This window comes from Hippocampus zosterae, chromosome 19 (assembly GCF_025434085.1).
Source record: "Hippocampus zosterae strain Florida chromosome 19, ASM2543408v3, whole genome shotgun sequence".
In the NCBI taxonomy this organism is placed as follows: domain Eukaryota; kingdom Metazoa; phylum Chordata; class Actinopteri; order Syngnathiformes; family Syngnathidae; genus Hippocampus; species Hippocampus zosterae.
Window position 1 is genome coordinate 7951547 of NC_067469.1, and position 23240 is coordinate 7974786.

Sequence of the window (23240 nt, forward strand, 5' to 3'; positions counted from 1 at the left end):
GGGTCCTGACAAAATGTACTAAAACGAGTGCTGGCAGTGTGCCAAACGATTTGGCTGGTAGTGAATGAGTTAATACAGAGTAGGGAACTGAAATTGCTCGATTTATACTTATTTTGTTCTAATGCCAGGTGCCAAAATCTCAGGGTCATTGGAATTCGAAAGAATAATAATTGCCCCATCGGCTGGGGCATCCCCCTGCCCCGCACTGATCTTGTATTGTGTTACTCCCAAAGTTTTGACAGCTCTAATAGCCTCATCTACTTTTCACACCGACTTTGATTCGCGTTAACCATCCAAATTGAAAAGGCGTCTCTTGTGCGCACGCCTCTTGCGGTCGACTGTATTCGCGTTCTTTTCACGGCAAGCGTTCGCAGGTATGTTTGCTTTATTGCGCCTGGCAGGGCGGCCATTCAACGCTCCTCGGCCTGCCCATGTTTATGCAGGTGCTGGATGTTCGGGACGCGAGGGCTTGCTTTTCACAGCGGCCCAATTGGAAAAGGGGACGCCTTTATATGTGGCATTTTACTGGGCCAGGCCCAGAGTAGGCATTTCCTCAGCTTACTGGAAATGGAGCGGGAAAGGGTTAGAAACATGTCACGCTAGGGAAAGAAATATTTAAGTGTCAAGCACGAGATGGACACACGGACATGGTGTTATTTCGCACGCTTTTTTGTCTTTTGTTTTTTAAATATTTTTGTTAACTTTGTGCAGAGCTTGTTTTTTTTGTTGGGGGGGGGTGCTTGAGCCAAGGTACGCTTACCAACACAGCATGCTTACGACACTTTGATTGGTACAACTGTATCGATCAACATCAACATGAAACAACACAAATATCACGCAACTGTCATTTTTCCTGGACTTTGCAAAGCAATAATGAACGCCATTGACTTTATGTAGCATAAAATTAATATATTTATTGAAATGCTAATCGCAGGGGTACATTGCATTTTTTGTTTTCTAAAAAATACGACAAATTATTGAAGCTGCACTTTCCCAAAAAAGAAAAGATTACATCCATTATATATTCTTTAATATGCATGCTTTATTTTAATTTTATTATTTATTATTTATGATTTCTTTTTATTAATTATTTTAATATTTAATAATAACGTTTGTTAATGTGAGAATGTGTAATTATCGGAGGACTTATTGCAAGCAGTCTAAGTGTGGACCACATGCTTTTCATTGGCCGTCGTTACAATGTTGTCAGAGGGATCACTCATCTCAAAAATATGCACAAGAGTCATGGATGGATGAGGCAATTTCTGGAAATGTTGTGTCATCATTCTTTGTACATGTGTAAGAAACTATAACAGAGGCGTTATGGTGATTAGCCAAACATGTTGGTGCACTTGTGTGCATCAAGCATAGAACAATAAAGTCTGAGGACCTTGTCCAGTCAGCAACAATGGTGTTAGTGAGCTTTGTGAAATGTCCAATAAGCCGATTTACTCAAAAAGAAGCCAAAGGGAGTCTGGAACACAAATAACGTTGAATGAGCCACACTGTTACTGCACGAGGGCACAAAGACAAATGCAACACATCTATCAATCCATGTCAGTGTTGTGAAAAGGCAAAACAATTAAATGCCTGTGCACTAGATGGCACTAGCTGCTATTCACACCACAGAATAAGAGCTTTGTGTTCAACTAGATTTCACACCAAGTTACCATCCACCCATTCATTTTCCGATCCGCTTATCCTCACAAGGGTCGCGGGGCGCGTCAGAGCCTGTCCCAACTGTCTTCGGGCAGTAGGCGGGGGAAACCCAGAACCGGTTGCCAGCATATCCACACCCAGGGACAATTTTTGAGTGTCCAATCAGCCTGCCGTGCATGTTTTTGGAATGTGGAAGGAAACCGGAGTACCCGGAGAAAACCCACACAGGCACAGGGAGAACATGCAAACGCCACACAGGAAGGCCTGAGCTGGAATCGAACCGCTGCACTGTAAAGTCGACTCGCTAAGTACTCGACCACCGGGCCGCCCTCACAGAGTTAAACGACCATTATTTTGAGTTGTTTGGGTTTCGTTTTGTTTTTTTTGTTTTTGGGGGGATGCTGTGAGACTTTTTTTGCCTATGTCATTAAAGGTGGATGTAACATAGCATCAAGGTTTAATGATCATTTTAAGTGGCCAAAAAAAAAAATCCAGAGTGTCCCATAAATAAAGGCTCAGCATCCAACTGAGGGCCTGGATGTGGAAATCTTTCCAACCTCTGTTATGCAATAGCTTGGTTTTACACTGAGTCAGTTAAAATGTGACGGAGAACAGGTCATTCTTATTGAAACATCTCTCCAATAAAAGATGATTTGATTTGTATCTCCATACGATACCACTCAATGGAGGTACAAGCCCAAACTATTCAAGTGATTTCAATTCAAAGAAACAACAAAGCATCCGCAACATCAACCCGATGTATACCTGGTATGCAGGGCGGCACGTTTTAAAATCAAACTATTTGATTCTGTTTGGTGAAATCAAGCCTCCCGCGTAAGAAAAAATATAATGGTGGACAAAATGGTTTGCCTTGATCTTTAATCTTAGTCGTATTTGCCTTTTTTTTTTTTTTTGCCGCGTGTCAGTGTCCATACAAACAAGCTGCAAGTGGGCCCGAGATGTACATAAGCTAAAAGTCGACGGGGTGCTATTGCATGCGCCACTTTAAAAGCTTGTCAACTTTGGCCCTCGCCCTCCAAATGAGCAAACGCTCAATGAGCCGCAGTGTTGCAGCGCTGGGGACGCAAACACAGATGCACGCCTTAAAATGCGCTCGTAAGCGAAGGACCGGGCTGAGAAATTTGAAAGAAAACAAACAGGATTCCTGAGCCCTGCGCTGTGGCGTGAGGCCGCTGGACGCTGACACAAAGAGGGGCCTGTTTGGCGCAGCGCTCCGCCGTTCCAGCGAACAGAACAGGGGCTCTGCCACTCTGTTGACCTAAGCTACTTTAGAATGTTTGTGCAATAGCTTTCTTGACCGCTTGATTAAAAATATCGTTTGATGCCCTGTGCCCCTAGCGTGGGGCAGTTTAGACCGGTCTGAGCGAGAGCCACATGAACAACATGGCCTCTCATCAACGTGGAAAACGGAGCCACAGTCAAACGATTGAGGGCCGATGTCCCGCTTTCGCTTTTTTAATTATATAATCGAAGCTGCGAAATGTCACACCGCTCAACGTGCCAACAGTATTCCAGCATGTCATCAGCGGACGGAAACACCGGTCAGTCAATGCAACATTTGCTCCAGACAAAAACATCTCAACACTTGTGGATGGATCGCCCGAAGACATGTTCATGATTCCCAATTTCCATATTCTGGCGACCAAACATTTCCTCTTCCATTACTGTGATGTGAACTGTCTGTTGGCATAACCAAAAACCATCACGCTGTCCAAGAGAATTACACAGATTTTTTTCAATATGCATCGCGTAATGCCCAGTTCTCCACCAAGCGGCACAAACGTTCCCCCGACATGTTCGCGAAACCACCTGTTTCTCAGATTTTGGGGGGGAATATAAAAGTACTGATCTGACTCCATCAGGAGGCATCTTGGCACAGGGGAACTATGTAGAGGTAACGGGAGGAGCTCCACTTTGGCCTGTCAAACAGAAAAGTGGTGCTATGCTATTCTATGGCATCTATAGGCAATAGGGGTGGATGTTCGATTCCACTTCTTTCTTGACCAATATCAGTACGCGATTTCACTCATTGATAATTCCGAAAGCCAATACAACCCAAAGACAGTGATCGAGAAGGACAAGGACTGGGCAGATGGACTGAACCATTTTTTCAACCATTTCGACCAGTCGTCTGTCCCTTCCCCCAACCACAAACTGCAACCTCTCTGACTGAGGACTTCTTCTCCCCCTCCTCTTTCGACCAGCTCTCATCAACCCAGTATGTCACCTGGTTCCTGCCTGTCCGTCACAACAGAGCAGGTAAGGAACCAACTGAGGAAGATGAATGTGAGGAAGGCAGCAGGTCCGGACAAGATCAGTTCCCGGCTCCTCAGGACCTGCTCTGACCAGCTGTGTAACATTGTCCAGCACATCTTCAAACTGAGCCTGAAGCTGGGCAGAGCTCCACAGCTGTGGAAAACTTCGTGCCTGGTCCCAGTGCCCAAGACCCCCCACCCTAAGGAGCTGAACAGCTACAGACCGGTGGCGCTGACGTCCCACCTGATGAAGACGCTGGAGAGACTCATCCTCGCCCACCTTCGACCGCTGATGAGCCCGTCACTGGACCCGCTGCAGTTTGCCTATCAGCCTGGCATCGGCGTGGAAGACGCCATTATCTACCTCCTCCACTCAGTGCTGTCACACTTGGAGAAGGCTGGGAGCACTGTGAGAATCATGTTCTTTGATTTCTCCAGTGCCTTCAACACCATCCAGCCCAATTTGCTGGGAGGCAAACTGCAGAACGCCAGAGTGGACCACCATCTCACAGCATGGATCATAGACTACCTCACAAATCGGCCGCAGTACGTGAGAGTGCAGAGCTGTGAGTCGGACCGGCTTCTCTGCAGCACTGGAGCGCCGCTGGGGACTGTTCTGGCTCCATTCCTGTTCATCCTCTACACCTCGGACTTCAGACACGACACTCCAAACTGCCACCTTCAGAAGTTCTCCGATGACTCTGCGAATGTTGGCCTCATTACAGAAGGGGACGATCGGGAGTATAGGGGACTGACAAAGGACTTTGTGGACTGGTGCCAGCAGAATCTCCTCCAGATCAACCCTAGGAAAACTAAGGAGTTGGTTGTGGATTTCTGCAGGAAAAAGTCCTCACCAGCACCGATGAACATCTAGGGTATGGACATAGAGAGGGTGGCCTCCTACAAGTACCTTGGTGTTCTTCTCAACGACAAACTGGACTGGTCTACAAACACGGACACCCTGATTAGGAAAGGACAGAGCCGACTCTTCCTACTCAGGAAACTGAGGTCTTTTGGGGTTCAGGGGTCACTCCTTAAGACGTTCTACAACTCGGTGGTGGCCTCGGCCATCCATTATGGCATTGTCTGCTGGTCAGGCAGCATTTCGGCCCGGGACAGAAAGAGACTGGAGCGACTGGTCAGGAAGGCCAGTTCTGTCCTGGGTTGCTCCCTTGACACTCTGGAGGAGGTGGGCAACAGAAGGATGCTAACTAAGCTAAAAGCTATGATGGCCAGTCCCTCCCACCCCCTCCAGCCCACCCTGACAGCACTTGGTAGCTCCTTCAGCCAGAGACTGTTACACCCGCGCTGCAAGAAGGAGAGATACCGACGCTCGTTCCTACCGACTGCTGTCAGGCTGATGAATAAAAAATAACCATAATAATAATAATAATTTTTATCCATTTGTGTTCATATTGTATTTAATTGAAAGATGTTTGTTGTTGTTTTTTTCTCTCTTTCTCCTTTCTTCTTTCTACATACATTCTTGCTGCTGGAGGCTGTAAATTTCCCCATTGTGGGACGAATAAAGGATATCTTATCTTATCAATACTTCTAGTACTTCAACACAATGAGTCCAAAAATATGAACAGACCTTTCTTTCTGACTAGATCGTAAACTGCCACAGTATAGCAACAACTACGGCCGAAGAGGCACTTTCTGTTATCGGCAGCCTACATGAGTACCAGAAAACTTAAAATAAGATCGTATTGTCCTGATTCGATACCCGTTATCGGTACTCGCACATCCCTAGCAGACAATTAGAAATCTTTTAATAGCGTTCTTCAGCGTTTCCACAGTAAGGCCCGCAACACACAGTGTCCAAACGACGTCCAAACTGTACCTTTGCATTTTTGAGCATGTTTTTGTGGGACCACAAGATATGGTTTGCTCTGTCAGGTACCGTTTCCAACATGCAGTACACCAGCCAATAAATTAACTTTACTACTTCATCGTCTGTAATGCAGGGTGTACCATTTTTCCCAGTACAGACAAAAACCAGATGTTGGCGGGTGTTTGTGGCTTTTTTTTTTTGTCCGGCGGGAAAGAAGGCCATTTGTTTGGTTTCTTGACTGAGTCAAACGGAAGGTAGAATCAGACATAGAATAACATTTAAACCAGTCCATTCACATTCACGCGAGACACTGCATACCTCTGCCAAGGCCAATGTGAGCGAAAAAACAAACTTTAAAAAGCTCGTCTCGCGCACTGCTGAAGGAGCAAAACATAAAAATGAAGATAAGACAATGTTCAAGCCAACGTATTAACCTAAAAGAGGGTTTTTTTATGGGGGGGTTTGTTTTTTTTTTTTTTTTTTGTGAAAGCCAGTTAGGAATGTGTGAAAGTTTGTGTTGCTAAACGAAAGGCATGTGAGTCTGGTAAATGGGATAGAGATATATTAAGGCCACCATAAAAAGAGGAGTCCATATTAAGAGCTTTGTTTGATGTGGTGAAATGATTTATAACTGAGGGTCAATCCGAACAGGTCACAGTACAAAAACTGGAGGAAAAAAAACCCGCAAATAGCCTGGGACCAGTTCCTGCTTAAACTGAGGAGACTTTTTTTTTTTTAATTTTACTGGAAAACACAAAATACTAACACTCACTAATCCTTACCAAAAGTCGTGTTTGCACAAATACTGTGCATTCATCAAGTCTAACCAGAGGTAATGTTTAAGCAAATAGATAAACCCGACATCTTTTGGTAATTATTAGTTTGGGGGAAAAAAATAAATACTCCTGTACTTATTTCTTACATGATTACCGTAAGTGCATTATTTTTGCTCTCAAAATATATATTTAAGTAAAAATATAGATTAATATTTTTTATTTAATATGGAGTAACGTTTTGAACTTTTTTTTATATATATAAACTGAAGGGCTCGCATTGGTGAGAGACCAAAAAGTAGAATTTTCTCTTCAAGTGGGCGGAGGCAGGTAACTGGATTCATTGATGGTGCGAGCAGTCAGTAAGGCCAATAACTTTTACCCATGAAAAAGCCACCACCTTTGATAGTATTTCGGGGAACATGGCTTGGTAGAGGGAAGATATGCAAAGAGTGGCTGAGGCAATACAGTACCTTCCAATGTGGCATATTTTCAAGAACTTCCACCAACCACTCTTAAGAAACTCAAGTCAAAATGAATACATTCCAATAGCGCGACCTTGCAGTGAACGTTTTCTACCAGCTATGTGAACTATCTAAAACCGGTTAACGAAATACTTTAGACTCACTCCCAGGCAGAACAACAAACTCACATGGCCAACGTCAGTTCATTTCCACTCTGACATCACTTCACAAAGCGGATGAGAGCTGAAAAGCAGCTACGTACTCAATTTCTGAGAAAGAACTACTTTTACTGTTGGACTAAACTTTGGTGTCATTTTGAAAATTTCCACTGCTTATTTTTCCGTTTCCTAATGTACCTGCGACCCTTCCGTATCCTGACAGCACACTCTAGCCTGAGAAAGGGAGGGGGGAGGAAAATGTCGTCTGAGCTTCCAGCTGGTGTGACGAACATCTCACACCGCTGCGAGTAAACGCTGCTTCCTCACCCTGCCTTCCAGCGTCCTGTTTGCCCAGCGGATCTTCGCCAACCTCTGGCCCTCCCCTCTTAGCCTCTGACCCAGACAGGCCGGCCCGTGCATTCCAGGGCGCTCTTTCGCCAGTACGTCCTGTTAACTTTGTCCACTTCGGACGTCAAACGGCCTTCAATGAATGCAAATAATCCACCCTTGGGACTCAAGAGGCAGCTGTAAATGAGCCCTTAGCGATGATAGGAAAGTGCCACACGTCATTGCAAGGACAAAAAACAAGATGGTTGTATTTTGCTGTGTTATAACTTTTCTTCGGATCAAGGCGGCGTAGATGTTAGCAAGCCACTTTGCGTTCATTGAGCTTGAATCCAAACTATTCAGACAGCTGCAGGCGTAATGTCAAAGTCTTCGCCGTATTCATAAGTCTTGAGAACTGCTGTGTTGTGTTTTTAAATGTATGCTACATGTGGTGAGTTTTTTTTTTATCTCTCGCTCAAACCATCCACACTTTGAGGAGAATGGTTGGAGTCTTTTGTCCTCCCGCCCCTTCTTCCCAACTGTTTTCCTTTCACATGTAAGATATCGGATATCGGAGCGCTTAACAGCGACCCGCCAGGCTTCCCGTTCTGTCTCCCCCATGTTGGTTATTGCTGTCTTGTCTATGTTCCTCTGAACGGGGGCGTCACTGGGAAGTAAATAGCTTGTGTCTTCCTTGCATAAATGGCAAATAAATCTGATTCTGACTCTGCCGCGGCCTTAAGAATTTGGAACCAATTCCATTTGTGCCGCTTAAACGTTCGCTGATTGTACACCGACAGTTGTCAGGAAAACTTAAAGAGGGCCATTCATTCTCTCGGCTTCAACAGTGTCCGTGTGTGAGGCCTGCCTCTCACAACACAGCAGCCAGCAAGTTGATTGACAGGAGCAGCAGCGAAGCGGCTGAATGTTGATGATGTATGTAAACAAACACGCATGTAAATGACAATTTAGCGATTCTGGGGGTTGGGGGAAAACGGTCATGTCCATTTACTTTGTCAAAATATAACTTGACGTAATAATTATGGTGACAGGCCGAGAGAAGCTCAACATAACAAGAGCTGAAATTTGGTGTGTGCGTGTGTATGCACGCGCGTACCTGTATGTGTGGTCTGACCGCATCCTTTTTCTTTGTTTTTTTTTTTCCCCCATGCGCAGGAACAACGCGGCCACCTTGGAGCCATCGCCATCGTTCTTTCCCACCAACGGCGAGGGTTGGTCGCAAAGGTTACGACGTGCGTGGCATCACGTGAGGTCACGTTGGTCTCCCCGCAATTCTCCTCCATGGTTACGACATTCTCTGCAAACATACAAGGGACGTTTTGACCTACACGACATTTAAACTTCCAAACGGTTTGTTTGAAGACGACTTTCACCTTTTGGCAGCCCGTAAGAAACGCTGGCCTAGCATTACCAAAGAACATGTGTGGTCTCATAGTTGTTAACGCAAAATCAAGGACAAAAGGTTGGGCGCAAAGGTGAGAAGGAAGTGAGGGGACTGGAGGAGATTACGGGGGCGAAGGTAGATTATCGATCCAGAACAAAGGCGCTCTGTTTTCCAGCGTGGAGGGGATGCTTTGGAAGGTCAGGGTCTATGTTCTAGATTGTGGCATTATGGTTTAGGTGTCAGCGTTTGTTTGAATTACAGAGTGCAGGGTTACAGGTGGTGGTATAAACTACAAGGTGAACATTGATTTGGGCCTATAAGTGTTTTAATTAAGTGAGCAAACTACTGCAACTCATTCAACGACCGCCCAGTAAATATGAATCTTTTGACGCCTTAAGCCGTCAATGGCAGTGAAAGAGTCAAAAGTTAGCAGTTGGGGTCCAAAGCTACAGGACAGCCCTAACATTTACCCAAATGGAGAATTTGGGATCAGGTTTGACTCAATCAAATAAGCTAACAACTACAACCAGTACAGTTGAACTTTAATGATGTGTACAGTGGCGCTGCAGGTTTACTGCCAGTTTCCCGGAACTTGGTGCATATATTCTTTGAAAAAAAGATTAATGAATAAATAAAATGAAGAACACAACCATGTACACATATGCATGTGCCCATCCTTTGATCCTTTCGAAACGGACTGATGTTCTGTGTCATAACCAAGTACACACAGGTGTATTTTGGCTCAAAAGTGTCACTTTGAAGTGGCCTGAACATTCTGTCACACACATCGCTACCTAGCGGGCTACTTCCTATTGAGGAAAACATCAATATTTGCCCAAATAGGACGAGCACAAGCCTCTGAAGCGCAAAGGGAGAAGCCACAAAGCTTCTGCCATCCAGTGCGAGCCATCAATGACCAACTTTGTGTACATGCCGCCACTGCCAGCTGTAGCTCATCATTATTTATGAGCAAATATTTCTTCTGGGGGGTGGGGGGGGGGGGGGGGGGTGAGTACATGACAGTGAAAATATTTTTTAAGTCAAAGTTGGCATTCCTGGACTGCCACGAGGAATTCCAAGGATGCAGGTACAACAACATTCAAAGTAATACAACAATGCTTCAGTGTCAAACCACGGTACTCAAGGGCCACTTACCTGTATGTATTGCTCATCAGCGAGCTCTGCATGAGCCTGATAAAGTTCCTGATCATTTCAAGCAGGTGTGTCGCAGCAGGGAGCGATAGAAAAAATGCAGCATAATGGCCCTCGAGGACTGGAGTTTGACACCTGTGCGCTAATGGAAGAAACGCATGCTAAAATGAACAGTTTCTACAGGGTTTCATTAAAAAACATTATTACAACTGTTTGGAAAGTTGCAATGCTGTGAAAGAAGAGAAAAAATGTACCTATCAGAATACCCAAGTAAGCTTATTTGAGGAAGGAAAAGTGGTAATCTTGTGAGATTTAAGTCTTAGCCTAATGCTAACGCATAATAGGGGAATGCCTCAGAAGAGCTCAAGCAACTCACATCGATATTGTGGTATTTATAAAGCTATAAATAACTTAATTGGTGGCAACACACACAAAGAGACGACATAAAAATACACAGAAACATCCTGTGCAGAAAAAAAACAACTAATATTATTCCAGCTTTGCTGCGAAGGTGTTCCATGTTTCGTCATCAACCCTCCTCGCATTCTGTGCGTATACATCTTACTGCCCCCTGGTGGCAAAGTCACAAATCAGGCACACAATGAGAATGAAGTTGTAAGTGATCAGTGTGTGATGTCAAAGGATTAAAGTCTGGACGAATATTTGTTTTTTATTTTTGTTTTTAGGAAGTACAATAAAATGGGAATAAAGTTTTCAAGCAAAAATTCATATCAAGAGCATAAAGCTGTATTTTTCAAGTAGAAATGCATAATATTGATAATTCTTTGCTCAGAGTTGGAATAAAGTAGTACGTCATCATAAATGAGTATAACAATGGCCTAAAAATTAAAGGCACGGCCTTTACTTGACGTAGATAAAGCATTGCAGCAAAGCCTTTCAGAGTAGCATGTAAACCACTGCCCCCTGCTGGAAAGAATACTCACTTCCAGGTTTTGGCACATCCTCTGAACCCAGTTACTCACGTGTAACCATAACAATTTGGCCTAGGGTACATAAAACTTCATTCATATTGAAGGAAAACAAGAACACAGAAGAAGTGTATTTACGAGGCAAAACTGTCAAAAAGTGGTCACCTCAACTACTGAAATGACCTCAGCCGTGCAAAGTTTAATTTGCATTAATCATGGAAATAAATGGCAATCCTTCCCAATCCTACGCGGAGCAAAAGGAAGCTCGTCCTCAGTGTGGCAAAAAAGTCAACGGGTGGAGTCACAGACATCATCATGTGAATGATTCATCAAGTACCAACAAACAGCCCTTCATATGCTCCACCACTTTCATTCTGTAACGAGCACTCATTGATATACAGCGACAACTTTGGCCATTTAAAAAAAATAATAAATTAGGGGTGCACTCACTTTGAAAGGGAGGTTTCGGAAAGCGGGAGGTCATCCAAATGTTAGTGTCGATCAAAAAAAAAAAATAATCCGGAACCGACATGTCCTGTCCAAGTGGAACTATGTTGTTTTGAGTAACTAACATCCTGAACTGCTAAATGAGCATGAAATTAAGTGAACCACTGCAATGTGAAAACTAAAATAAAGTCAAACTACTCACCCTTTTGAAGCCGCCTCATGATGTAAAAGCAGAGCACCATGGTCACAGTGGCATTTTATGGGTCTTTCTGACATTGCATGGCTGTCCAGGGGGGAAAATGAAGAAAAAAAGATATGTAATGAATAGAATATATTCTTTAATGGTATGTTATCACTTCGAAGATATGATTTCTTTAACTTTACAACAGAAGCATTGATAAAAGCACATTTTTTTTGCATTTTTGGATCATAAGGGATGTTTGAATGTCATTAGCGTCTTATGCAGTAATTAAAAACAAGGAAAAGAAAACAGGGCGAATAAAAATGATCAATTTTAGGCAACTTTAAAAGAGCTAATAGCCTATAAAATCAGCTGGCTGATTGACAGGCTGCGCCTCCCTATCTAGAATTTGAATATAGATGTCTGCAAATGGAATGTCCCTTCTTTCATAGCCAACAAACTGAAGAAGCTGCTCACTGATGTTGCACCATTCACCTGCTTGGTTTCTCCAATGTAGAAGAAAACGCCTTTATGACTCAAGGCGAAAAGTCTTTTGCAAGTCGCGGCTTCTTTACAGTTTACATCTTTAATTAATTTAATTCGTTAAGCCTCGCGTAGTCAGAAAAACACGCTGGGCTCTATGCAGCAACTTGCTACAATCCAATAGAATCACCTGTCGGACATCCTAGCGGTCCAGATGATGTATTCACACCTACGCATCCAAAGGCTCTTCCGTAGCTCTCCCCCCCTGCCAAGGTAACATTTTCCTTGTGCGTGTCAGCAATCTGTCATTTCCACCTCGCCGCTGGCCAAGTCCACAATGACTCACGCCGCATTCACGGGAGCCAGGATCTCATCCACCAAGAGGGCAGCCCATTTCCAGCACCACGGTTTGACCCACGGTCTTGGTTTTGAACACTAAGTGGTTGTTTCAATTTGACCCAAAATACCTAGCCTACATATATTCCGTCATATCAAAATCACTGCAGTTTAAGTAACATGGCACGACTTATTTATGTGCACTTAACATACTCTAGTTACTTCATCCAAATTACAGACCATTGCCTGGTAAACTCATGCCGAGCCACAACTGTATTCCACAAGGCTTCGTTAGAAGCCCTCATTCGTAGTTCTCTATATGGTTTTCAATCTTTTTGTATTGTTCGAATATTTGATGAGAAGTGTTCTATAGGAAAGTAAACGACCGTACGCCATCCACTCAGCTGCTATCAGCCAACGGTTGTGTTGTTCGATAGTCTCCGAAATCAAGACACCGTTGACAAATTGACATTGTGCAAAACAGTTCAGCAATGGTTTATATGTATGTGAAGCAAATGTAATACATAATACATCTGTACATGCACTATTCACAACAATCACAAAAAAATAATAATAATTACCTGAGCATGTTCTCTATTTGGTGTTCTTTCAAACATCTTCCTGCCCCCGTAGCAGCGCTTTCATGACACTTTCATTTGCACACCACTCGAAAAATCACTCGCATCTCTATGATAAGGTATATTTATTAAAATGAACGTATGGGAGGCAGCACAATGCTCAGTTACAAAAGGCAGCGAAATAAAAAGCCCAAACAAAAAACACATTTTGATGTATTCTGTTTGTTTTGTTTTCTCATCATACTTTGACGAGTGCATTGTCAAAGTCAAGTCAAATTTATATATATTAACTATCTGCTTTTAGCTTCCTTCATATCAAGAAAAATCAACTTCATTTCAGGTAAAGTGTCTAACTCAACAATATACAATATGCAAAAACATTTTGAAAATAAGGCTTTTTAACTTAAAAGCACAAACTATGTTTTATTTTTTTTTAACAGACTTATATTAGAACAGTGCTTTGGAATAAGCCAGGTTTGGCCAAATCGTGCTATAATTGCACCAACTTTGAGGATTGTGCAACGTGTAAAACAGTTGGCCACAACATTAGGCACACCTGTAAAATCTCAAGTGAGATCGAATCACAGCGCTTCAAAGAATTTGTTCTTTGATGAACACGTGTAACAATGCTGTTTTGATTTGACATCGTCAGTGAGGTAATCGTTTAAAAATACGTGCATTATTGCGGTTCTAAATTGCATCCTACTGAGCTGTTACTTATATTTTGGTTGTCATTACAATTATTTTTGTGGGGGTTACAGAACCCCCAATCATGCCATTAACCATAGGTGATTAGAATATGCTATAAAATGTCAATGATGTCAGTAGCACAATTCAAAAAGTAAAACTTGCATATTGAAAACATTATACTAAGTGAAAAAAAAGTAGGCCAAGTCTACCTATTTCAACATTTTTTTAAAATGTGTTTATGGTAATCTCATTCCTTCACATGGTGAATTTGGGGTTTTCGGGAGTTGTAAGCTAATAATCCTAAGAATCATAAATAATCATATCAGAAGAAGCTTGCTGTGATTGGCATTGTTCATTACCGCCACCTACAGGATTGCAGTGGAAACACCATTGCCATGTTGATGTTCGTTTCGCCTTGGCGGAGGCACCCCGCACTGCACCCGGGGTGCCATTCCGGGTCAGTACTTGGGACAGAAACGTTTGCTACAAGTCTTATCGTATTGACTCTCACTAGTTGGCGTGTGCGTACCCAATGAAGTGGCCGTCGAGCTTTTAACATTTCTTGGCAGCAGGAGACGACGTGAGGGCCCCCGAGGGGTTCAAAGGAGGAGGCCCTCACTGCTTAGCGACGCCCCAGATGATGAGTCCCACAACGATGGCGACGATGGCCAATACTAAAATCAGGATGCAGATCTTCTTCCGAGAGCGCCGCTTGAAAGACGAATAATGATATCACAATAAGGGTCGTGAGTGAACTTTCTCTCATGTATCGCTTTTTCTCGATGGGGAGGTCACAGGGTCATTGGCCGTGTTTAGATTTCCCCACAGGTCAAAATTGGGCAATGCCTTTTTTTTCTTTTTCTAGGAATACATCTCTTCTTATGGCCCATTGCTCATCTCTTTTACCTGATAGTCGGCAGCACGCGCTAGCTGCTGCGTGGCACTCTGGACGTTCACATCTGCACTCTCCACATTGGCCTCTATAGTATCTGCGGAGCAATGACGAAAGGATGAGAAAAGGAGGAGCCGACAATTTTAAATAGGATCTATTTCATGTATTCATCTGGAGGGGATGCAGAACGTAGATGTTCCCTAGGTGCTCCAACTCCCTCCCGCATACAAAACATGCCTGTGAAGCGCATTAAAAGTCTCTGACTTGCCCTATAGGAGTGAATGGGAGTGTGTGGTTGTTTATTTGTGTCCTGCAATTGGCTGCTGAGCGGCCCAGAGTGTAACTGGCCTTTCACCTAAAGTTATTTGGCGCAAACAAACCCCAACGGAAAAAAAATAGCTGGATGGATTTTCTTTAGGTTTCTGATTGGCTAAAATAGCCTAGCAGGGGTTACAGCAATACCCTTTGGAATGTATTTGAAAGTCAGTCAGCTGTTGATAATGTAATCATTTTATATACAAAATTGGTCACACCAAAGATTAAGGAAAGACGGTTACTAAAAAGGGTGTAGCTAAACGGTGGGTCCACTGGTTAGCACGTCCGCCTCACAGTGCTGAGGTGCAGGGTTTGACTCTGGCCTTCTTGTGTGGAGTTTGTATGTTCTCCCCATGCCTCTGTGGGTTTTCTCCGTGTATTATGATTTCCTCCCACATTCCAAACACATGCTTAGCAGGTTAATGGAACACTCTAAATTGTCCCTAGGTGTGATTTTGAGCGTGAATGGTTGTTTGTCTATGTGTGCCTTGTGATTAGCTGACAACCAGTTCCAGTGTGTACCCCGCCCACTGCCCTTGTGAGGATGAAGCGGATCAGAAAATGGATGGATAGATGGAGGGATGAAGGTCAAACAACCAGTTCCCCTCCTCATGGTCCCAAGAACAATTAATATTTCAGTGTACAATATAAAACAATATTTTGTTTTTTGTCAATGTATTTAACCATTGCACATTTTCAATTGTGACCAGCATGCTTAAGCGAGAAAGCTTACCTATCATGTCGCCTTGATCGTGCACCATCATCCCAAGGTCCTTGAAGATGTCATTGACGTCTGTGATGTCCGACTGGAAAAGAAGAAATTGACCAAGTTTAACGTGTATTGTTGAGAATGATACCATTTAAACAGTTTCTTTTTTTTACGGCCTGCATACCTCCAGCTGCCTGATGGCCGTCTCTCTCTCTTGAATCAACCGGAGATCATCCTCGCTGACGGCCTCATCCTGATCCTGCACCTGCATGTCACTGTAGCGACAAATTCTGCTCAAGTCCAGACCACCGCTGGATACAGTGCACTTCATAGACTCAAACATCCCGATATAGTACACCTCCATTTTGATTAACATTCAAGTATTACCTAGTGAATAAAAAAAATACAAGAATAAAATACAACAAAAAAAACAAGTTTATTGTCAAATGTCAAACGACAACATTTCAAAGTAGAACTGACCTGTTTCTTATTAAGTTTTGAAAACTGTCTTTTTTTCCCTCCTTACTGCAAATGCAACTAAGTAGTCAGTTTGACTAAAAGATAGAAAACATAAAATTTAGGTGGAGGTAACAAACAAAAGTACTACCTTGGAGAAGGGGTGACACTTTCATAATGCGCTTCAGGCTGGCCTCCCTATGGAAAAAGGTGAACATCACAATTGCAAAAAACATGAGTACTTTAGAAAGTATTTTCCTTTAAGTTTTTTTTAATTTCTTTATTTTTTACTTTTTGGTAACCCCACCACAGGACAGTACCAGTGACGGACGGATGCCACAGTTAGAAAACTGCTATAGCCAGCGATTTTCCTCACCAGAAAAGAGGCACATCTGTCTATTTTCTTTTTTTCTTTTCTTTTCTTTTTTTTTGGGGGGGGGCCATTTTCTAAATACCAACCACATTGGTGTTGTTACAAAGCTACTCACCGACACTCTGGAGCTGGCTCTGACGCGGGCCACAAACTCTCGTTCTTTGTCGGCCGCCTCCCGCTGCGTCCTCTGGAAGGTATTCAATGCCGCTGAGAAGTCGTTGAGCAATCGCTCTTTTTGGATCTTTCTTTGCCGCTGAAAGATAAAACTTTGTCAGCCAAAGTATTTATTCTCCGAAAATAAGACAGCCAGTACCTGGTCTGCGCCCACAGGAAGTGCGCTGAACACCTTGATGAGCCGGTCGGTCTCCTTGGCAAGCTGGTTACCTTGTTGCTGATTCTGCTGCCTGGGGACCAAAGACACAGTTATGGTTATCATCCCAAACGCTTGACCACGCCAAAGATGAGCTTTGAATAAACTCACAGCATCTGCTGCAGCTGGTCGCTGTACTGATCTGTTCCAAGCAGTGTCAGCACCCTCTGTAGCTCGGAGGCTGCACATTTGTAGGGTTCACAAAATTATCAGGAATCCAATTTGATGTGGGTTTAACACACGTTTACTGTCAGACGATGGAATTCAACTCAATATGTGCTTGACTAGGACAAAGTAGCATAGTGCAGTGTGTGTGTCTTACTCAGCAGGGTGAGCCGCTGGATGTTGGAGCTAATGTTCTGAACCAGAGCATTGGGCTCCTCTGGAAAGCCAGCTTGGTAGGCCATGATGGAAAACTGGAAGGAGAGACAGTCGAAAAAGGCACGTTTTTGAGACAGTCGAAAAAGACACGTTTTAGTATTTCTTGAACTTGTTCATTCAAACTTGGCCTTCAGTTTCAGTTCTCTGAACGAGATTGTGGACTCTTAGTGCCTTCGCAAAAGCCGCAAAGGGGTTTAACAACAAAAGGACGTTCCATAGATAACTTAGTTGTGTCGCCGGGCTTCTACACCAGTGTATGCCAAAAGCGAAAATGATTAACGCTCACGTCAACTTATTTTAAGGCATACATAAAGCGTCTACCACCCTCCCCAACGATTTTGAGCCGACTCTCTAATTCAGTGTTGCATTGAATGGCGTGTTTAGTTAGGATAACGTGCGAAAGAGTCGTCAGGTTTGATTTACTTTACCTAAGCAGCAGTGGAGCGTAGTCGCGCAAGCTACTTCCTGGTGTCCACCCGCCTTGACGCGTGACGTAATAGCCCCGTGTTAAATCACAAGTCATTCCGAAAAAAAGGCTTAAAATAAACGTTTCATTTTATGTATTTTAAACGCACGAAATAAAAGATGAATAAATCTACCAAAAATGGTAATATTATGCTGTTGTAATAAGTTTAGGTAGATGGATACTTCCTGGTGTCGTCACGTGACCGCACTGTTTCGAATCAGACGATGAAAAAAAATGCTTTTTAACCCACTGAATTTAATAGAAAGAGAACAAGTTTGTACATCAAAACGCAATTTCCCGTTTATAATGGTAATAAACAATAGCCGCTATGATTAAAAAAAGAATTTAAATTGTAAATACTGCGATGTAAATCCATTGGCACGCTTTACAATCAATCGGGGAAAATAAAGGGCAAAATAAATTAGTGGGGGGGAAAACCCGAAGTGTAAGTTGAGGGGTTCGTTGTTTTTAGTGGATACTAGCTCTATTTTACAAACGGCAAAAGGAGAAATGGAAATGGAAATTCTTTGAATGCAGTTTAATTGAAAGGAAAAAAAGACTCCAGCACCACAGCACATTCGAGAGCACAACTCCTTCCGGGTACTAAAACACTTCCTGCTTCCTTTAGCCAATCAGATGCTCTCAACATAAACGTGTTGAAGAAATTGTTAAAGAGAATATAATTTAGTTAACTTTAACGTCAAAGACAATACTGTAATGGTCAAACATAAAATTATAATAATTAACAATTCAACAAAAGCTTACAGGGGTGTCATGACGTTCCGCCCATCAAATTTTAAATAATTCATGCACAAAATACTAAAACAATCAGTTTCTGAACACTGGATGAGGGAAAAAAATCCAAAAGCCATCCATGGGAAAAAAAATGAACCAACACATTCGAAAATGATGGTTACATAATAAGCACGACATGACATTCAAGCATTTGACACGTTAAAGTGAAAATAGTTTTAGTTATGAATGAGTATTTCGCTCGTCTTAATATCGTTGAAATGTATAATGTAAAAAAAAAAGTTTTAACAAAGCTAAAAAATTTAGGTAGTTTAAATGGAGATGAATTCAAACAAAAAGTTTGAACATGCTGAAGGAGTTTTGGTGCTGAAACGACAACTGTCATTCTCCAAACAAGTTCATGTAATCACGCTTTGTTTGACTGTCAGACTTTGACTGACCTATAAGTTAACCCAAAATGTGATTTATAAGTGTTCTTTTTGGACGCACATGTCATCACATGTTAAGACATGCAGCCTTGCACAATACTTTGTTTTAGTAAACACAGTGCTATCTTAAACTCTTGGAACGCAGAGGCCATCATACAAGCTATAGGACGTTGGACTTTACAGATGAAGTTTGGCGAGTTTTTAAAATCGCAACAGATTATCCAGCGAGAAAATGCTATTTAACATCATCATTAAATTAGCGATGTAAAAGCCCATGTAAAAGTCATGTGGTTGTTTTAAATACTCGTCATTTGAATCTGAGAGCACCGCTGTATATTTGTTATGATACTTAGTTCACATTAAAGGCATGCTAAATTGATTAAACTATAATATCCAAACTTCCCAACTGATGTAAAACAGCTACCCTGATCATAATTGTGGTTTAATTCGATTTTTAAAAAAATAGCAGCCCGGTAGTCCAGTGGTTAGCACATCGGCTTCACAGGGCAGAGGTACCGGGTTCGATTCCAGCTCCGGCCTCCATGTGTGGAGTTTGCATGCTCTCCCCGGGCCTGTGTGGGTTTTCTGCGGGTGCTCCGGTTTCCTCCCACATTCCAAAAATATGCGTGGCAGGCTGATTGAACACTCTGAATTGTCCCTAGGTGTGAGTGTGAGTGTGAATGGTTGTTCGTCTCTGTGTGCCCTGCGATTGGCTGGCAACCGATTCAGGGTGTCCCCCGCCTACTGCCCGGAGACAGCTGGGATAGGCTCCAGCACCCCCGCGACCCTAGTGAGGATCAAGCGGTACGGAAGATGAATGAAAATAGAAATCCAAAACGGCCTACATTATGTCTGTCTAATTGCCATTAGGCTATTGGATTTCTAATTCTAGCCTTGCCAATGCTAGCATAAGCTCGTTGGCAGTGGATAAAAAAAAGAACAAATGTGATGAAGCCGCAGGAATAAGAGTTTATCTGACCGGTTCGGCCTTATACTCGGTTGCTTTGTCCAAATAACTCTTATCTCACCCTCAGGTCCACTGACCCAAGTCACATGGATCGATATCTGCGATAACGGCAGCGAGCCGAGGACAAAAGTATCACTGGCATCCGAGTCCTTACTTCCGTCCACCTGCTTCAGCCATGCGACTTCTCACGGCCTCTTGCCTCCTCTTGGCGGCATCCGTCGCCTACTCGGCCGTCATCCTGGACAACGGCGCGCCCATCATGTGGGCCCAGACGGCGGCCCAGGTGAGCGACCTGCCTGTGCAGAACGATATCCTGACCCCCAACCCGTGGAGCTTCCTGCACCGCATGAGCTTCTACCGGCTGATGATCGGCGCCACCGATCCATTCATGGGCTCCATGGGCACCGGTGCTACCGAGAGTCCCCTGTGGGGTTTGCCACTACAGTTCGGGTGGATGCTGACTTCAGGTGGGATGACAAAAATGATCCTCCTTTTGTAGTCCCCCCCCAAAAAAACTATGTTGTATCTGCCAGATCCTGGTGACTTATCATTTCTTTAGAACGCCATGATCCCGTTGAGGTTGTTCCCAGTCAAGTTCATGTCCAGTCATTTTGATACTGTTTATTGCGGTGACTAAAAAGTGTCTTACATCTTGGCTGACAACTGATTTACGATTATGTATCAAGTTCTCCCACCTCTGGAGCCGTCTTGGAGATTCGGTTCGGAGAGTAGAAACCAGTGTAGTTAAATGTTAAAAGCTTCAATTGACTGATACAATACTGGCTAAGCCTTGTCTTGAATCATTTCCTACAGCTAGACAACCCAAGGTCTAGACCAGAGGTGTCCAAACTCGGTCCTCAAATGGTCAGGATGGTTTCAGGTGTGATGGAAAACAAGCAGGACATCGGGCCGTGATGACAGAGACAATTTGGAAAAGTAAAGCTAACTATCTGGATTCCACTTACATGACATGCTGCGTCTCCTGCCAGGCCGTCTTGCCGACCCAACCGGCGCCACAACCTGTGGGCATCAGACCGGAGATACCATGTGCATTTCTCCCCAGAGCTGGTGGGGCTGTAAGTATGGACTGGGCTGCACTATTACAAAAACAAACAAACAAAAAATACATATATTGTATATAAAGTATATATATATATATATATATATATTTATAAAATAAATTGTGTTCTTGGTCCTCAAGGTGTGAACCACTTTTTGTCCGTTCTGCCCTTCCTTTCCGCCGCCCAGCAGGGATTCTTCGGACAAGGGGTCCAGGTACACAATGGGCTCCACAGAAAGTAGACTCCCGATGCCAACTGTGATTATTACTCCATCCCAAAAATACTTATGTTACTGTACATTTAGTAGATTTTGCATTTTTCTTTAGTTTTCTATGTACATTGGAAAACAATATTATCAAATTCTTATATTGCTTTTCAGCCTTCATCTCAGCAACAATGAGGCAATCTAAAGCGTCCATACCAGCATACTAACGAAATGGAAGATTATTTTTTTAAGAACATAGGCATAGCTAGCTAGCTAGCTAACTACATGTCATACTTGTGCCAGATATATCTGCTGATGCATATAATATGAAGGCACTCAAGTTTCTATACCATGGAGTTGGTGGACTTATGAAGGAACCCCAAGTGCTTTTTTGGGGTTTGAAACGATGAAAAAAAGTTAAACATTCTAGCGCCACAGCTGAGCTCTCAGTCTAACCATGTTTTCAGCAATTATCTTCAAACAAATACAATCTATTTACAAACAACCCTCTCTCATGTTTTTCTATCTCGGTCAGGTCCAGATGCAGGTACCTGAAGGTACGGAGGGCTACTGCACCACCTACGCCGACTGCTCAACTAGCTACGCCGATGTGATGGCTAAATGGGACGCTTTCTTCATGGTATGTAGCGCATGCGTGATTTCCGCTCACACTTGAGGTGTTCCACAAGGCTCCGTTGGTAGCCCACGTCTATAGTTCTCTGTATATCTCACTTGGTGGTCTCTATGCATATCCAAAGGGCCTCAAGGCCTCCACGGAGTCCATCCTGCCCGAGAACGAGAAGAAAGACTCCATCCTCGGCCTCTACTGGGACGCCCATATGGCTTCGCTTCGTGCCGCCGCAGCCTGCAGCGCCAAGTAAATCACAATGTCCAATGAGAGCCTACAACAACTGGCTCGATTTTTGTATTTGTGGGATGCATGAATTGTGAAAAAAACACACGCGTTTTGATGCCCTGTCAGAAAGGCTTATAATTGTCTACAAATGCCACAAGTTGGCCCCAAAGCACGCTTCTCATTTAAATAAAGCATTTGGGACCATTTGCACGTCAGCAAATAATGGAGCACACACTATAAAAAAATGCCGACTTCAATTTTGTATTTCTTTTCCTGGCATGCAGGCAGAGTCACTACTCCGCCTCAGAGGTTAACTTTGCCTCCAGCTGGATGAACTCGGCCGAATACGTGTCTGCCGCCAATTTCCAGTCCTCCTTAGAGAAGTCCATCATGTTCCTCACTCCTTTGCCAGGACGCGTGTTGCAGGTTAGGGTGGGGCTTTGGTTGGGTTACTCTCTTTTCTACCATTCGTCATGCGATGTAAAACATTAACCTTTTTTTGTTTTGTTTTGGGGGTTTTTTTGTTTGTTTTTTCGAAAAGGAGGGTGACCAAGCGCCCAATATTGCTGACATGACTCAGGAAGAGAACCACACACTGTCCATCTTCTCCTGGATGAAGAGCATGAACACAATGCTGGGTACGGATTTATCAAATGAGTCGCAAATATTTTCAGTGGTGGTTACTGCCCTTCAGTGTGGCTGACAGTAAATAAATTCATATTTTGAAAAGGGCCTTTCCAACTCTGTAATGCCTCACCCAGTTGGGGTTTACTGTCAAACTAAACATAAAACAAAGAGAAATACATGTTAGGTTTTTTTAATGCATAACTTTGCCTTAAAGTTCACTAGCCCGGTGTTAACACATAATGCGAAACACTAGAGCGAGGGCTAATCAATAGCATCCATGTGGCAGTATTGTACTGCATTAAGCATACAAACAGTAACGCAATGGGCAAAGATGGGTTGAGATAAAAGTGTATCTCAAGTATATTTTTCAAACAGGGATAAGTCTGAGTACTTTTAGCCTTTTGGCTAATCCACAACTGTGCTGTTGCTGTTGCAGGCGGCACTCTGGTGCGCATGTGGCGCAGCGCCATGTGCTCGGTGACCACCCGAGAGAAGGGCAGAGAAATGCTGGAGCAGCTCCTGCTCAATCCCAGCTTTGCCACCAGCACCTTCCTGTCCATCATCACCGGCATGGCCACCAGCTGCTGAGGAGGGGGGGGACGGATACATCATCATCCAACCAAACACCCAAACTCAATATCATCGTCTCATTTTTGTTCGTTTTTTACTTTGCAGTGAACGACACAAAA

General features: G+C 43.4%; 2 protein-coding genes and 1 long non-coding RNA gene across 3 annotated transcripts; 1 reads left to right on the plus strand and 2 right to left on the minus strand.

Moving 5' to 3' along the window:
* Positions 1 to 6888: 6888 nt before the first annotated feature.
* LOC127592225 (uncharacterized) lies at positions 6889 to 11736 on the minus strand. The gene is made up of 3 exons (XR_007960088.1): positions 11627 to 11736; positions 10052 to 10190; positions 6889 to 8809 (listed from the first exon to the last, which is right to left on the minus strand). It is a non-coding gene; the product is annotated as an uncharacterized LOC127592225 (long non-coding RNA).
* A 1376-nt stretch (positions 11737 to 13112) lies between these two features.
* On the minus strand, positions 13113 to 17752 carry LOC127592212 (syntaxin-7-like). Its single transcript, XM_052052778.1, has 10 exons — positions 17617 to 17752; positions 17130 to 17223; positions 16919 to 16988; positions 16751 to 16841; positions 16553 to 16690; positions 16216 to 16262; positions 15793 to 15883; positions 15633 to 15705; positions 14599 to 14681; positions 13113 to 14403 (listed from the first exon to the last, which is right to left on the minus strand). The coding sequence occupies exons 2-10, from the start codon at positions 17212 to 17214 to the stop codon at positions 14308 to 14310; spliced, it is 774 nt and encodes a 257-aa protein (XP_051908738.1). The 5' UTR covers positions 17215 to 17223; positions 17617 to 17752; the 3' UTR covers positions 13113 to 14307.
* Positions 17753 to 19951: 2199 nt separating this feature from the next.
* Positions 19952 to 23199, plus strand: LOC127592202 (protein LEG1 homolog). Its single transcript, XM_052052766.1, has 8 exons — positions 19952 to 20269; positions 20792 to 20878; positions 21004 to 21077; positions 21604 to 21708; positions 21827 to 21945; positions 22209 to 22350; positions 22466 to 22562; positions 22988 to 23199. The coding sequence occupies exons 1-8, from the start codon at positions 19978 to 19980 to the stop codon at positions 23137 to 23139; spliced, it is 1068 nt and encodes a 355-aa protein (XP_051908726.1). The 5' UTR covers positions 19952 to 19977; the 3' UTR covers positions 23140 to 23199.
* The last annotated feature ends 41 nt before the right edge of the window (positions 23200 to 23240 follow it).

Coding starts and splice junctions, on each gene's coding strand:
- LOC127592202 (XM_052052766.1), top strand. CDS start 19,978: ATGCGACTTCTCACGGCCTCTTGCCTCCTCTTGGCGGCATCCGTCGCC. Junction 20,879..21,003: donor TCCCCAGAGCTGGTGGGGCT/GTAAGTATGGAC, acceptor TTGGTCCTCAAG/GTGTGAACCACTTTTTGTCC. Junction 22,563..22,987: donor GAGCATGAACACAATGCTGG/GTACGGATTTAT, acceptor TTGCTGTTGCAG/GCGGCACTCTGGTGCGCATG.
- LOC127592212 (XM_052052778.1), bottom strand. CDS start 17,214: ATGGCCTACCAAGCTGGCTTTCCAGAGGAGCCCAATGCTCTGGTTCAG. Junction 16,691..16,750: donor TTCCTGTGGGCGCAGACCAG/GTACTGGCTGTC, acceptor TTTATCTTTCAG/CGGCAAAGAAAGATCCAAAA. Junction 14,404..14,598: donor CGCGTGCTGCCGACTATCAG/GTAAAAGAGATG, acceptor TCGTCTTTCAAG/CGGCGCTCTCGGAAGAAGAT.